At 40.5% G+C, this 12,024-nt stretch overlaps 1 protein-coding gene across 1 annotated transcript in view; it reads right to left on the bottom strand.

Moving 5' to 3' along the window:
- Positions 1-12,024, bottom strand: part of gpc5a (glypican 5a) — a 139,123-nt gene extending 127,099 nt beyond the window's left edge. Inside the window, exons 1-2 of the mRNA XM_063490991.1 lie at positions 11,657-12,024; positions 7,465-7,626 (exon numbers count right to left, since the gene is read on the bottom strand). Coding sequence (XP_063347061.1) covers positions 7,465-7,626; positions 11,657-11,807 — 313 coding nt within the window. The 5' untranslated portion in view covers positions 11,808-12,024. The remainder of the gene's footprint in view (positions 1-7,464; positions 7,627-11,656) is intronic.

Below are 12,024 nucleotides of genomic sequence, written 5' to 3'. Positions count from 1 at the left end.
GCTACAGAGGTAGGAACAATCTCCCAAAATTATCATGGCTGGACCTTCTCCTGTTTGATGCTATGCAGTTCTGTCTCACAGTCTTAAAAAGTGCATGTAGTACTTTGTAAGACTGCAAACAGTCATTCAAGGGATGGAAAAAAACAAACCAAAAAAACTACTGTACACTGTATTTTGCAACACCATGAATTATAGGATTTTACATCATCATCTAGTATTTAACCTCATATTGCACAGCCTTAGTAAAAAACAGAAAAAAAATAAAACCAGAAACCAAAAACACACAAAATGAGACTGAAATATGACACAACTCTGTGTCCGTTTTTGGAGATGTCTCCCTATTCAGCCTATATGCCCCTGTGCAGTCCAAAAAAATCCAAGAGCATGTAGCTCAGCTGTGCATTGGTCAAATGCTGATTGGTTGACAAATTGGCCAGAACTGATGGCAGAGTTCACCAGGAACAAGAGTAGCAGAAAAAAAACCCATCAAATATCACATGAAAAGCTCAAGAGTATCCCACAGACTTTTTACACCAGAAACCTCGAGTTCTGCCTCCACCTGGCAACAGGCGCTCTGTGCAGATAGACGAGCTGTCTGCTCCCTACGGCCTGCCAACAGAGAGCCACGTTAAGCCCAGCAGGGCCCTCATCCTCTGCCACGGTCAGCAGGCACCCGAAGACACTGCAGTAACAGCATACCTAGCAGCTGTGGCTTCATATTTAACAGACAGATGTGGATCAAATGAAAGAAAAAGCATGCTCCTCACAACAAAACAAACTATTACTATGACAGTTCACAAGTAAAAAGTGCCACCATTATCATTTGTAGGCCAACCTCTGTGATGTAGCTGCACCCAGACATGTACAGTAGTGTGTCATCAGCACACACATAAACTGAACTCTAGAGGAACTACAACTGTCCGCTAGACCAGCAGGGAGTCATTACAAATTCCTGATGATATTATTTACACAAACAGTTCTCCAGCAGGCGCGATACAATGCTCCACTTTTCAAATGCCCCCAAAAAAGAAAATCAAACGCTTCTCCTGGAGGAGAGCATTGCTTTCATCTGCTATCTCAGACTGCTTTGCTATGATTTGAGCAACCCGACTCAGAAACTCTTCTCAAGCATCTCAACAGCTGATTCATAGTGGGTTTTGTTTGAGGTTTATGTGACTCCATCCCCACGGGGAGCTGGGGATTGCACAGGTTGGTTGCCATGGATGTAAGACAAACCTGCGCAAGATGAAAAAAGATCTCCCCTGAAGCGCCGCTCAGCAGGCTGCATATTTGTGCGTTGTGTGGACCAAGTGCAGGAAAACCTCACAACGCTGAATGAAAACATGCAGTCCTGGGAGACTCGCTGACAGACCGGCAGCTGGAAGAGGGGGGGAGAAAAAAAAAAGCGGAGAACTCAAAGGCCGTCAACTCCGTCTTTATTGTTTTTTTCCCTCCACTTCCTAGTTGCTCAGCTAACTTTTTTTGCTGTAAAATGACCTGACAGGCAGCAGTCAGGTTTGTTTAAGAATTTAAATGTTGTGAAAAATTGTCTGAAGAAATGTAATGAACCATTCCTGCAGGATGAATTCTGCTTTGAGGCGCTGCTCACAATTAACAGCTCAAGAGCTCGTTTTCATTGTCTTAAACCACCAATTGTTTTCTTTTCCCCTCACAAAAGATGCCCTTGAAGATTTTTTTAAGCATAAAAATACACCAGAGTCCACCAGGGGAAAAAAACAAAAATTTAAATAGCATTTTATGGGTTCCTTTTATTTCTCGGTGTCTCCTAAGTGTTTATCCAGCTACATTCCTCTAATTTCCTCATCCCCCTCTCCCTTCAGCAGCATCATATAAAGATGCCTAATTGAAGGCTTTGCACAGAACAAATGACCACATTAGCCGACCCCCTTTTAACTCGTGCTTCTTCCTGTCTGTGGTTGTAATGCATTAGACACTCTGCATGTTCTTTGTTGTCTCTCAAATTACAGTGCAGGCTGCCAATCATTTGGAGACTCCGTCTACCAGGGTTGTTTTTGCTCCACACCCCCACCCCAGGCTCTGGTAGATAAAGATTGCCTGTCCATTTTTTTCTTTTTTTATTATATACTATAAACATGAAGCAGAACAGCACCACAGGAAGTATTGAGAGTAGTTTTTTCCCCAAAGATGCTATATAAGGTTGCTGGCTCTTTGCTTTACTCCCATTATAACCTAAAAACAGTTGAAAGAAGTCCCACACTCACACAAGACGAATGAGAAATAATTCATTCATATTAATTCAGCATCACTGAACATTCCCCAGATAGGAGCGACGGATTAAATGCTTGACTTGGGATCCTTTTATGTCTGCACATGAACTCCAAAACAGTTCTGTTTCCACTCTGTTAAGATCTTAAAAACCTGCCAGACATTTCTGTCCCTCCGTGCTTCCCATACATATCGTGCCACAGTGAGTCTTCCCAGTGTGACAAAGGCTCTTAAAGCATGTACGCCAAATAGAACAATGCCACGTGGGTGGCTCTGGTGTGTGTGTGTGTGTGTGTGTGAACAGACACTTAAGGCTGTGAGCCGAAAAGTCTGTGTCTACATTTGAGCAAATATCAGCTTTGATTAGCACAGGTTTACCTCAACAACAAGACAAACAACATTCAACAGGTGTTCAGAGAGGAAGTTAGGTTACAATGAACTAAACGTCTCTTTTTTTAATCATTTGCACTTTATTGCACGTTATGTTATCTTTCGTATTTATGAGCTATTATTTTCTAAGTAAACAGTAACTTTTAGAGAGTGATGTTTTGATAGGAGCAGTGTTTTTTGGTTTTGGTTTTGAACATATTTCAGATCCACAGGCTGTACGTAAAACACAGACATAACCTCCTCAGTATCACCCACCAGTCTGTAGACCTATTAATTATTAATTATTATATTGTTAATGTGGATGCTAAATTTAGTATTTAAAAACAATGCACGAAAAGAGTGAAGTGTTGGTTTCATTCCTAAATTATCATAATAACGTTGGTTCAGGATCAATATTGCAACTGACCAATGGAGTTGTGTTAGCATTTAGTTAGCATTAGCCAAAGTTTGGCTAATGCTATTAAAAACAAGAGCACTCAGAGAGCGCAGCTTTCCCAAAGGGTGTGATCTAGACCTGAGTTTCCCATAAATTCAACAAATTGTTATTCGTATCTACCATCACACAAAATTTTAACATGATATCTTACAAACTGTGGACACTACACAGCTAACAAACACACAAACAAACTGAACCAAATACATACTCCCTACCTTCGGAGCGAGAACTATCACCACTAAACCAGCAGGAGTGATGTAACAGACTTTTATATAAACGCAGGCAATGTTCTTTTCTTTTTTCCCCACATTGGAAAGCTATGAAATCACTGCAATGTGATTGGTCAGTTGGAATGTTGATCCTGGACTAGCATTATTATGACAATGCAGGAACAATGCCAAATCAGCTTAACTCTTCACCCCTTACTAGGAGTAACCCTTGAAGCTCTTTCCTCTACAACAGAATGATGACAGAGATGAAACGTCACCTACCGATCAGTTAAAGCTGCCATGCCCCTAATAATTCAGACTTTTAGTGTTAATATCTTCCTAGAATACAACAAAATTATCTTCTGTCTGTCTATATGTGTGTGTTTGTCCATGAGCTCCTTTCGCACCATTGGGACCCTTTTCCAGGAAGCGCAAAGTCTTCAATAATGTCTCAGATTTTAAAAACAAACTCTGACTTCATTGACTGTTAGATCGGCAACTCTGAGCTTCCTGCTCCAGAAAGGCTGATCAGAGTTAGTTCAATCAACTCTGAGCTAAGTGCACGCAGAAACGAAGCCACCATCATTGGAGCGCCGATACCAGGATTCACCATGGCAACTGGTAAATAAAGAGCAGAGTCTCCATTTTAATTCAGTGTACCGAGGAATATGGATGCGTGTTTATTGACTGTGATATTTACCTTAAAGAAAGAAGAATGAAGAAAAAAGTCCTTTTAATTAGCTTGGTACACTTTGCCATCATCAAACAAAGTTAAATAAAAAGCATATTTTTTTATAATGTCTGCTGACATCGTTTGCTCATCCTGAATCTTCATTAGATGAAGAATTTTACATTTGATTTTTAAATCTAATTATTCAGCTGTAAACAAAGCGTAAGTGACAGAAACTGAAACAGATGTGATATCAGTTACCCAGATAGCAACGGACTGTGGGGACGGAGCCGCCCTTAAAGAAAAGCTGTTTTTGCTCAAGTTTATGACCATTTTGTTTTTTCAATAATTATTCAGGAAAGGTTTAATGTACTAATGGGCTGTAACAACCTCTTTATTTTATTTTATTTATTTATTTTATAGAGGATTTCATTATTTCTGCCATTACTGGACAGAAATGCTTAATAAGACTAAGAAAAAACGTTTTAATGGTTTCCAGTGTAGCATTTATAACCTGATCTAATATCAGGCTTCACTATCAGACATTGGCTCTCTTACAGTCATGGCAGAGATGTTTTACTGAGTTACTGGTAGCCTAACAGTAAGCGTATGTAATGAGTGTGTTATACTTAACTAAAAATATTCACAGCAGCTTTCCAAGTATGTTATGAAGGTCAAGTTGCAGTAAAGGCAAACATGTTGTAAGAAATATAGTAACAGAGCAGTCTACATCTATACTTTAAATGAGAAGATCATGTCAGGATAAAGTAAGCTGCTATGAATGATGATGGGATGAGTTCGCACAGTCACCAGAGTGAAAATGGATCCAGGCCTGATCTGATCTGAATCCATGATCCTTATCAGTTTTGTATTCCTCCTGCCGTGCAGCCAGACTCCAACAAAGGGATGGTTCAATGATCCATTATAGGGCCAACGATAGCTACTTTCAGGCAGATCTAGTTCTGGGTTGACCCAGTGAGGCTGACTTAGGTGATTTCAGTGGAAAATATGTTGAATTTTGTTAATAATTTGATAACTCAGTCTGAATCTGTGAGTACATGTCAACAGGAAATGTAATCACCTGACTTGCTTTTAGTATTTATGCACCTATAACACCTTATAAATGCACCTTATCATTTTAATTTAATTGACTGGTACTTATATAGCAATTTTCTACTCACTCTCAGTCTATTTACGTCTAAGCACTTTTATCTAAAATTCGTGCGCACACACTCACACTCAGATGGATGCATCAGGGCCACTTGGGCTTCAGTATCTTGCCCAAGGATGCTTCAACATATGCAAGGAGGAGCCGGGGATTAGTTGTTAGAGGACCCGCTCTACCTCCCCCTCTACCAATTTCACAAGAATATCTAATATGTAATATCTATATCTGCAAAAGTCGGATTTCACATGCCTAGCAACCACCTAACAACATCTAATACACCGTTGTTGTTGTTGTTGTTGTTTCCTTTTCTCTGTTATTAAGTATACCTGCCAATCGCCCAAAAAATATTGCAGCATGGACATGTACTAATGTTTGAAATGGGCACATCATTAATAGAAAGAAAGAAAGAAAGAAATCACTCTCCTTAAAACTGTCACAAAGAGCGAAGTTAGCAATTTGTTCCAGACTATAAGCATATTTTTTTCTCCTCTAGAGTTTGACTTGCTGGTATTGACTCGGTTTTACATCCTGCCTCAAGTGGCCACTCAAGGAACTGCAGTTTTTGGCGGGAAATAAACAGATTTGTCAGATGTCAGAGATTCAGAAACGTTCATTTTAAATGACGTTTACTAAGAAGAAACATTGATGGGAACCATTTCTTTTCATTTAATTTTATGAGATTTAGTTTTCAAAGCTATATATGATAATCAGAATATTAAGAATGAAAGAAACAGCTTCATCTGTTGGCAGCCCTGATTTAGTCTGAAATATAAAAACAAATAAAGACCCCAAAACAGCTTATCAGCTTTGCATAATGGTGTAATATGTGAAATATTCAGTAACAATGCAGCTGTGACTCTAATATTCTGAACGTCTGTTGCCACTTGTATTATTCAGCCTGGATGCTGGAAGCAGCCGCCGCTGTTTGTTGACTGATGCAAGCTGATGTTGACAGGGATCTCTGTTTAGTTTGGCACAAGCTCACTCTGGCTGCCTTTCCACAGACCAAACTATGAGAGTGCTGCTTATTTTCAAGCAGCTACTGGTTACCACAGCTGACCCCGGAGTCCAGAGGCTTTAAGGAGACCTCTGGAAGAATACACAGATTGACATTTAAGCAGGAGTCTAAATGCAATTTTTGTTTTGTCATAAAAAGAGCAATAGCTTGATCCTGCTAAATATGTCTGTGTGATTCATGTCTAATGTGATCCCTCTGTGCCACAGGGCTCCGATGTCCTTTATTACACTGAAGATGGACACAATGGTTCATTTTTAGTTTGATCCAAGGTTCCTGCAGCTAAAACTCCTCACTAGATTACCAAATGTACAACACATTGATGAGACTGTTATTAAAAACTTCATAACTGAGTGAAACTTTAACATTTTAGTGCCACGGGGAGTATAAAGCAGCTGCTACAATCCTTACACTTTCCCAGTGTCAGCAGTTTTAACTGTTTCAGATGTGTCATCCTTCATAATCTTCTGAAGAAAGGCTACAGTGTGTGTTTTCTTTCAACTTTTCAGCCTTGAAAAAGACACAAGAAACATCTGATGACAAAAACAGGGCAATGCCCCTGCAAACCGCGACTGAAACACTGTGATCATGCAAGTCACTCCTATAAATCTCTGGAGCGTCGGGGGAGGATAACAGCATGCCTTTTTTTTTTTAACTGAGAGACATCATTAAACTGAATTGGCTTAATTGTATGTCTGAAATTGTACATTTAAGTCATAAGTTCTAAATTTGTTGCACACCCATTCAGCCATCGTATGTCGGCTATCAGCCGGAGTGAAGGGAGAAAAAGGAGAGCGTGCAGAGAGAGGCAAGTTGCTACCTGTAAGTCATTGTTGAGTGAAAGGATGGAGAGGAATGAAAAACAACACAGCGATGGAAGGCCACTTCAGTTCCTTTAAGATGCGTTTATGATGAGACAACTACCAAGGCCAGCACTCCAAATTCGAGATTATGCAACAGTTTTGATTTATTCCCAGGATAAAGTTTAAGGCCTTGCACAGGAATCCTCGGCACACACACCTGAGAGATATTCACCCCTACACACGGCCTCTCTAGGTCTAACAGAAACAGCCAGCATATCTAATCTGAAGATCACATGGTAGCTGTAAGGAGGACAGAAACTCTCTGTCTGCTCTGATATGGAGTCTTACTGCACGCAAACTGACTCACCCCCTGTTTTGACAGCACCCTCACAAATCTTAACTCCTTTAAGTATACTTCAGCTTGAAAACATGAGAAAACATCTACGCACATGTTATAATGATAAACATTTGAACTCAGAACGTCCTTACGAGCACGACGACTGAACACGAAGAAAGAAGTACCTACCTTGAAAAGCGGCCACGTTGCGCGCTATGAGAAACTTCAGGCTGGAGCTGGACGTCTGGAGAAGGTTCTGGATGTCTCTCCGGGCTGCCACCTGGTACCTCTCCTCCATCTTCTTGGTGCAGCATGTGGAGTTCTTGGAAACACACACCTGAAGGTCTGAACCTAAGATTCATCAACACTACATGTTAGAAGCTTGAAGCTTTACGGATTAAAACATGATAAAGCTAAAACGCACAGAGGGGAAGTTGAAATCTTTTGCCATCTTGCTTTCAGATTTAAGGGATTTGACAGCCCACGCTTGTGTCTTACTACTATTAACACATGGTCACAGACGTAAGACATAAATTACAGGAATTGCAGCCATTTTTTATTTCCAGAGGCTCAACTTTAATTAGACAAACAAGCACGATTTTAAATATAAGGACTGTTTTTAGTACTTGATGAAAATCTTTTGCAGTCACTGTCTGCCTAAAGTCTAGAACTCATGGACATGTAAGGCCTTTACTGCAGCCACCTTCAGTTGCTGCTTGTTTGTGAGTCTTTCTACCTTCAAATTTGTGTTCATTAACTCAAAAGCATGGTGCATCAGGTTCAGATCAGGTGACTGACTTGCCAATTTAAGAATATCCCATTTATCCTTCCCTTTTCTTTAGCTTGAGAAACTCCTAGGCTGTTTTTGCTGTTTGCTTTAGGTCATTGTCCATTTGTACTGCAAAGTGCTCTTTGATCAGTTTCGCAGCATTTATCTGAATCTGAGCTGAGAGTAAAGCCCTGTACACTTCACAATTCCTCTTGCTGCTTCTATCAGCACTCACATCATCAATATCACTAGTGGCTGTTCCACTGACTGACACGCCTATGCCATAACACCGCCTCCATGATGTTTGACAGATAATGTGTTATGTTTTAGATCGTGAGCCGTTCCTCTTCTTCTCCATACTCTTCTCTTCAAGTTCATCTTGGTTTCATCTGTGGCCTCTTTGAGTTGTTTTCTGGCAAATTCTAATCTTACCTTCCTGCTCTTGAGAGTAACCAGTGGTTTTCACTGTGTTGTAAACCCTCTCTATTTACATTCATGAAGGAGTGTCTTGATTGTAGACCTCGACGATGATACGCCTACCTCCTCGGGAGTGTCCTTGACTTTGTTAGAGGTTGTGATTTTGATGTCTTCTGTGGTCTTTTGAGCCTTTTGGTGCTCCTGAGCTGGTCAATGTACCAGATTGTTGATTTGGCCTATCCTAAAGTTTTTTCTCTCTCTCTCTCTCTGATAGGGTTATTTTGTTGTGATGGCCTCTTTCACTGTCAACAGCATCACTCTGGGCCACATATTTAAAATTGCAGCAAAAAGCTACAAAATACAAATTACATAGTTTTAATACACAGTTTAGATACTAAACTTTATATGGTGTATCTGCTTCATTTGTCATGCAGTAACAAAGGAACAGGCCCCAAACAGCCACAAAAAGACTTGTCAGTCATCTGTCCAATTACTATAGTGATTCTGAAAATGGGGGACTCTGCAAAAAATATCTCATAATTTCGCAAAAAGTTCAATCTTTTTTGTAAAACCCCTTGAATTTAAACTGTAAATCTGCATTTTATTCACATATTAATTGTCTGATTTAAAATCCCCTGCAGTGATGTTCAGAGGCAAATCCACAAAAATTGTGTCTTTGTCCAACAAATTATGGACCCGTCAATGGAACTTTAATTCTATACCAAAGCATTTCATCTTATGGCCTTCATCTTGGTCCCTGAAGAAGATGTTGCTGGACTTCTGACTTGGAGTTTTTTATTAATTTACTTTATGGGTTAAAGTTGTGCCAGAAACCTATGCTTGGGCTGGACAGTGACCTCAGATGTGGCTGATGATGATGTTAAGTTTTGCAGATATCTGGTCTGAAAACCAAAGTATTGGATGAATACATCGACGAAATGTGCTAAGCCAACAATTCATGTGGTGGAGAACCAAACTGTGGGGCAGTTCAATAGCTGTTGAGGTCCATTTCAGCAAATCTCATGCATGTCAAGCTGATGGAGGTGCAATGAGACGTCAGATTTAGTAAGCTTTATCTTCTGGGAACCATAAAAACCAAACATTTCGGGACAATACTTTAATGTGCACTAAAGCAATGGATGAAGCTAGACCACAATAGAGACGCATCAACAGGATGGATAAAAATGCATGTGCGTATGATAAACTGTGAGTGCATTTGAAAACCTACTGATCAAAACTCTGATAAAGAAACAGCCTACATATGTGAAGCATCAACAGCTTATCCTGAGAATCATTTCAAAGCCAGCGGACATTCGTCAAACATTGGTTAAGAAGACATTACAACGAGGCTTTTCTAGTAGTGCACAAGTTGATAAATGCTTTGCTGAAGCAAGAAACCCAAAACAACGAGATCCGGAGGTAAGATCTGCGTCAAAGCGTTATCATCTCACTCAACTGATGTCTTGAATATGCCACTGCTGCAAAACACAAGCAGTCTCCCCACATAAAGGACAATCAAAACATCCTCAAAGAGCCCTAAAACTCTGCAACAGCCTCCCCGACATGCCTAGGCAGAGTGTGCTGAGCTGTTGCCAGAGACACTATCAGCTCCCTGCGAGCTTCAAGAGTGAGGGGAGGAGAGCAGAGCAGGCGATGGCACACGTGGAGGAATTCAAAGTCTTCCTGATAAGACGACATGAAAGTGCCCCAGGTCCTGCTTTTTTAACCTAAAGGCTTTCCGGAAGTATTTCCACTTCCATCACTGCAGTCAACAGCATTTTTAGCCAGGGTGATGGACCTCTGACTTGCTGTGTTTTGACCAGAACTGGCACTTCTTATCAGGCAGGCACTGTCAAACATGGAAACCGCTCTGTATCTTAGATTCCTGGAATTTCTAGGGGCTATTTTTCCACAAACCTCACTTCAATTATAGAAAAAGAAAAAAAAAACTTTACCTCTCACTATCTCTCATTACACTACCCGATGTATGTCAGGACAATAATCTGAATCTATCAAGGGAACGATTTACATCTTTCCACCGTCATGATGCACTTTAAGCCCTGAGGTTGTTAGAAAAGTGTGAGTTTTAAAGAGTGGCAAATGTTTTCACAGGGTTAGGAGCCACTGAATTAAGAGCTTATAATGCCTAAAGTTAAGTTTGCAGTTCTGTACCGACACAGCAGCAAACCCTAAATCCACACAGCCACACAGGCTGGTTTGAGGGGCAGGAGTGATGATGGTAACATAAGGGTTATTTAGAGGTTTAGGAGGCATTTGAGGGTTTTTCAGTCATTTGAATCATTTTTTCTCACTGCAGCAGGGAGATGGGGTGACGAGGTTTATAGGGAGCAGTTTGTGGCAGGATGGCAGTCAACACCATTAAGATTTACTTTTCCAGGAAGAGGCCAGAGAAGACCAGGAGCAGGAGGCGGCAGCCATCCAGTCAATGACAGCCTACACGAAATACCCACACCCATAATTCCCCCCCCCCAAAAAAAAAAATAAATCTTGAGCCGAATTACCATGGGTGGCGTTCAGAAAGTTAAGTGAGTCCTAGTTTGCCTAACTTTACTCACAATAATTCCTGTTTATCTCTCCAAGCCACTTATCTGCTGTAAACACCCGAACGAAAGCTTTTCATCATGGCCCACTAGTAATCTCAGCAGCTTCAGCTACTGGTTTGGTGGAGCTGAAGCTGCCTGATTTATGCTTCATTTGCACTGGTATGTCTGCTTTTTTAAATAATAATAATAATAATAATAATAATAATAATAATAATAATAATAATATTTAGAGGCATTTTTCAAATTTATTTATGCTGTGTAACACTTTTAACACGTACAAATATGACATTAACAGATGAATGAGTGGATTTTGTCTGAATCTTATATATCTTGATCTAAAGGTCACAAAGCCACATGTGAGTCCTCTTCTGTCGTGACCATAACCGCACACACACACACACACACACGAAAATGTTTTTAAAATGCACGTTTTGTCACAGCAAAGACGGAAAATGACAGGTTAAAGCAGCTACACAGCAGTTAATGATTTCTGCACGCGGGTCTTCATTTCCTTCCAATCAGTGTTTCTTGTGCTGATTGGGTGATGTGAAGATGTAAATGAGGACATAGTCATTTGCATTACTGTCTATGTTTTGTGAGATTTCATCTGGAAGGAAACCTCTCAACATACCTGGTCTTGGATTTGAAGGCAATAAGTGACTTGGTCCGATTTGTCTGAGTTGGAAAACTTTGCGCACTTCGTCGCATTTGTTTGCGCTGCCGAGTCCTGATGCACAGCAACATGCCAGGAGGAAAACACAGCGGACCCACAGCGCATCCATTTGTATAAAATCCCGGGTGAATGATCACAAGAAATTTTAAAAAATGTTAAAAATAAATAAATACTTAAAAAGTCTTTTTGGAAGTTGATATTTCTCTTAAAGCTAGAGTGCGTCGGTTATCAGGTGAGTCCACATCTCAGGGTTGAGCGTCGGCACGTGTCGGGTTTGTGTTTCCGTCGGGGAAACGCTGCGGATTACCCTTTAAATCCACACGCAG

The sequence above is a fragment of the Pelmatolapia mariae genome, linkage group LG1, assembly GCF_036321145.2.
Source record: "Pelmatolapia mariae isolate MD_Pm_ZW linkage group LG1, Pm_UMD_F_2, whole genome shotgun sequence".
NCBI lineage: Eukaryota > Metazoa > Chordata > Actinopteri > Cichliformes > Cichlidae > Pelmatolapia > Pelmatolapia mariae.
Note: the sequence above shows the minus strand (reverse complement) of the source record. Positions and strands in the feature narration are given on the sequence as shown.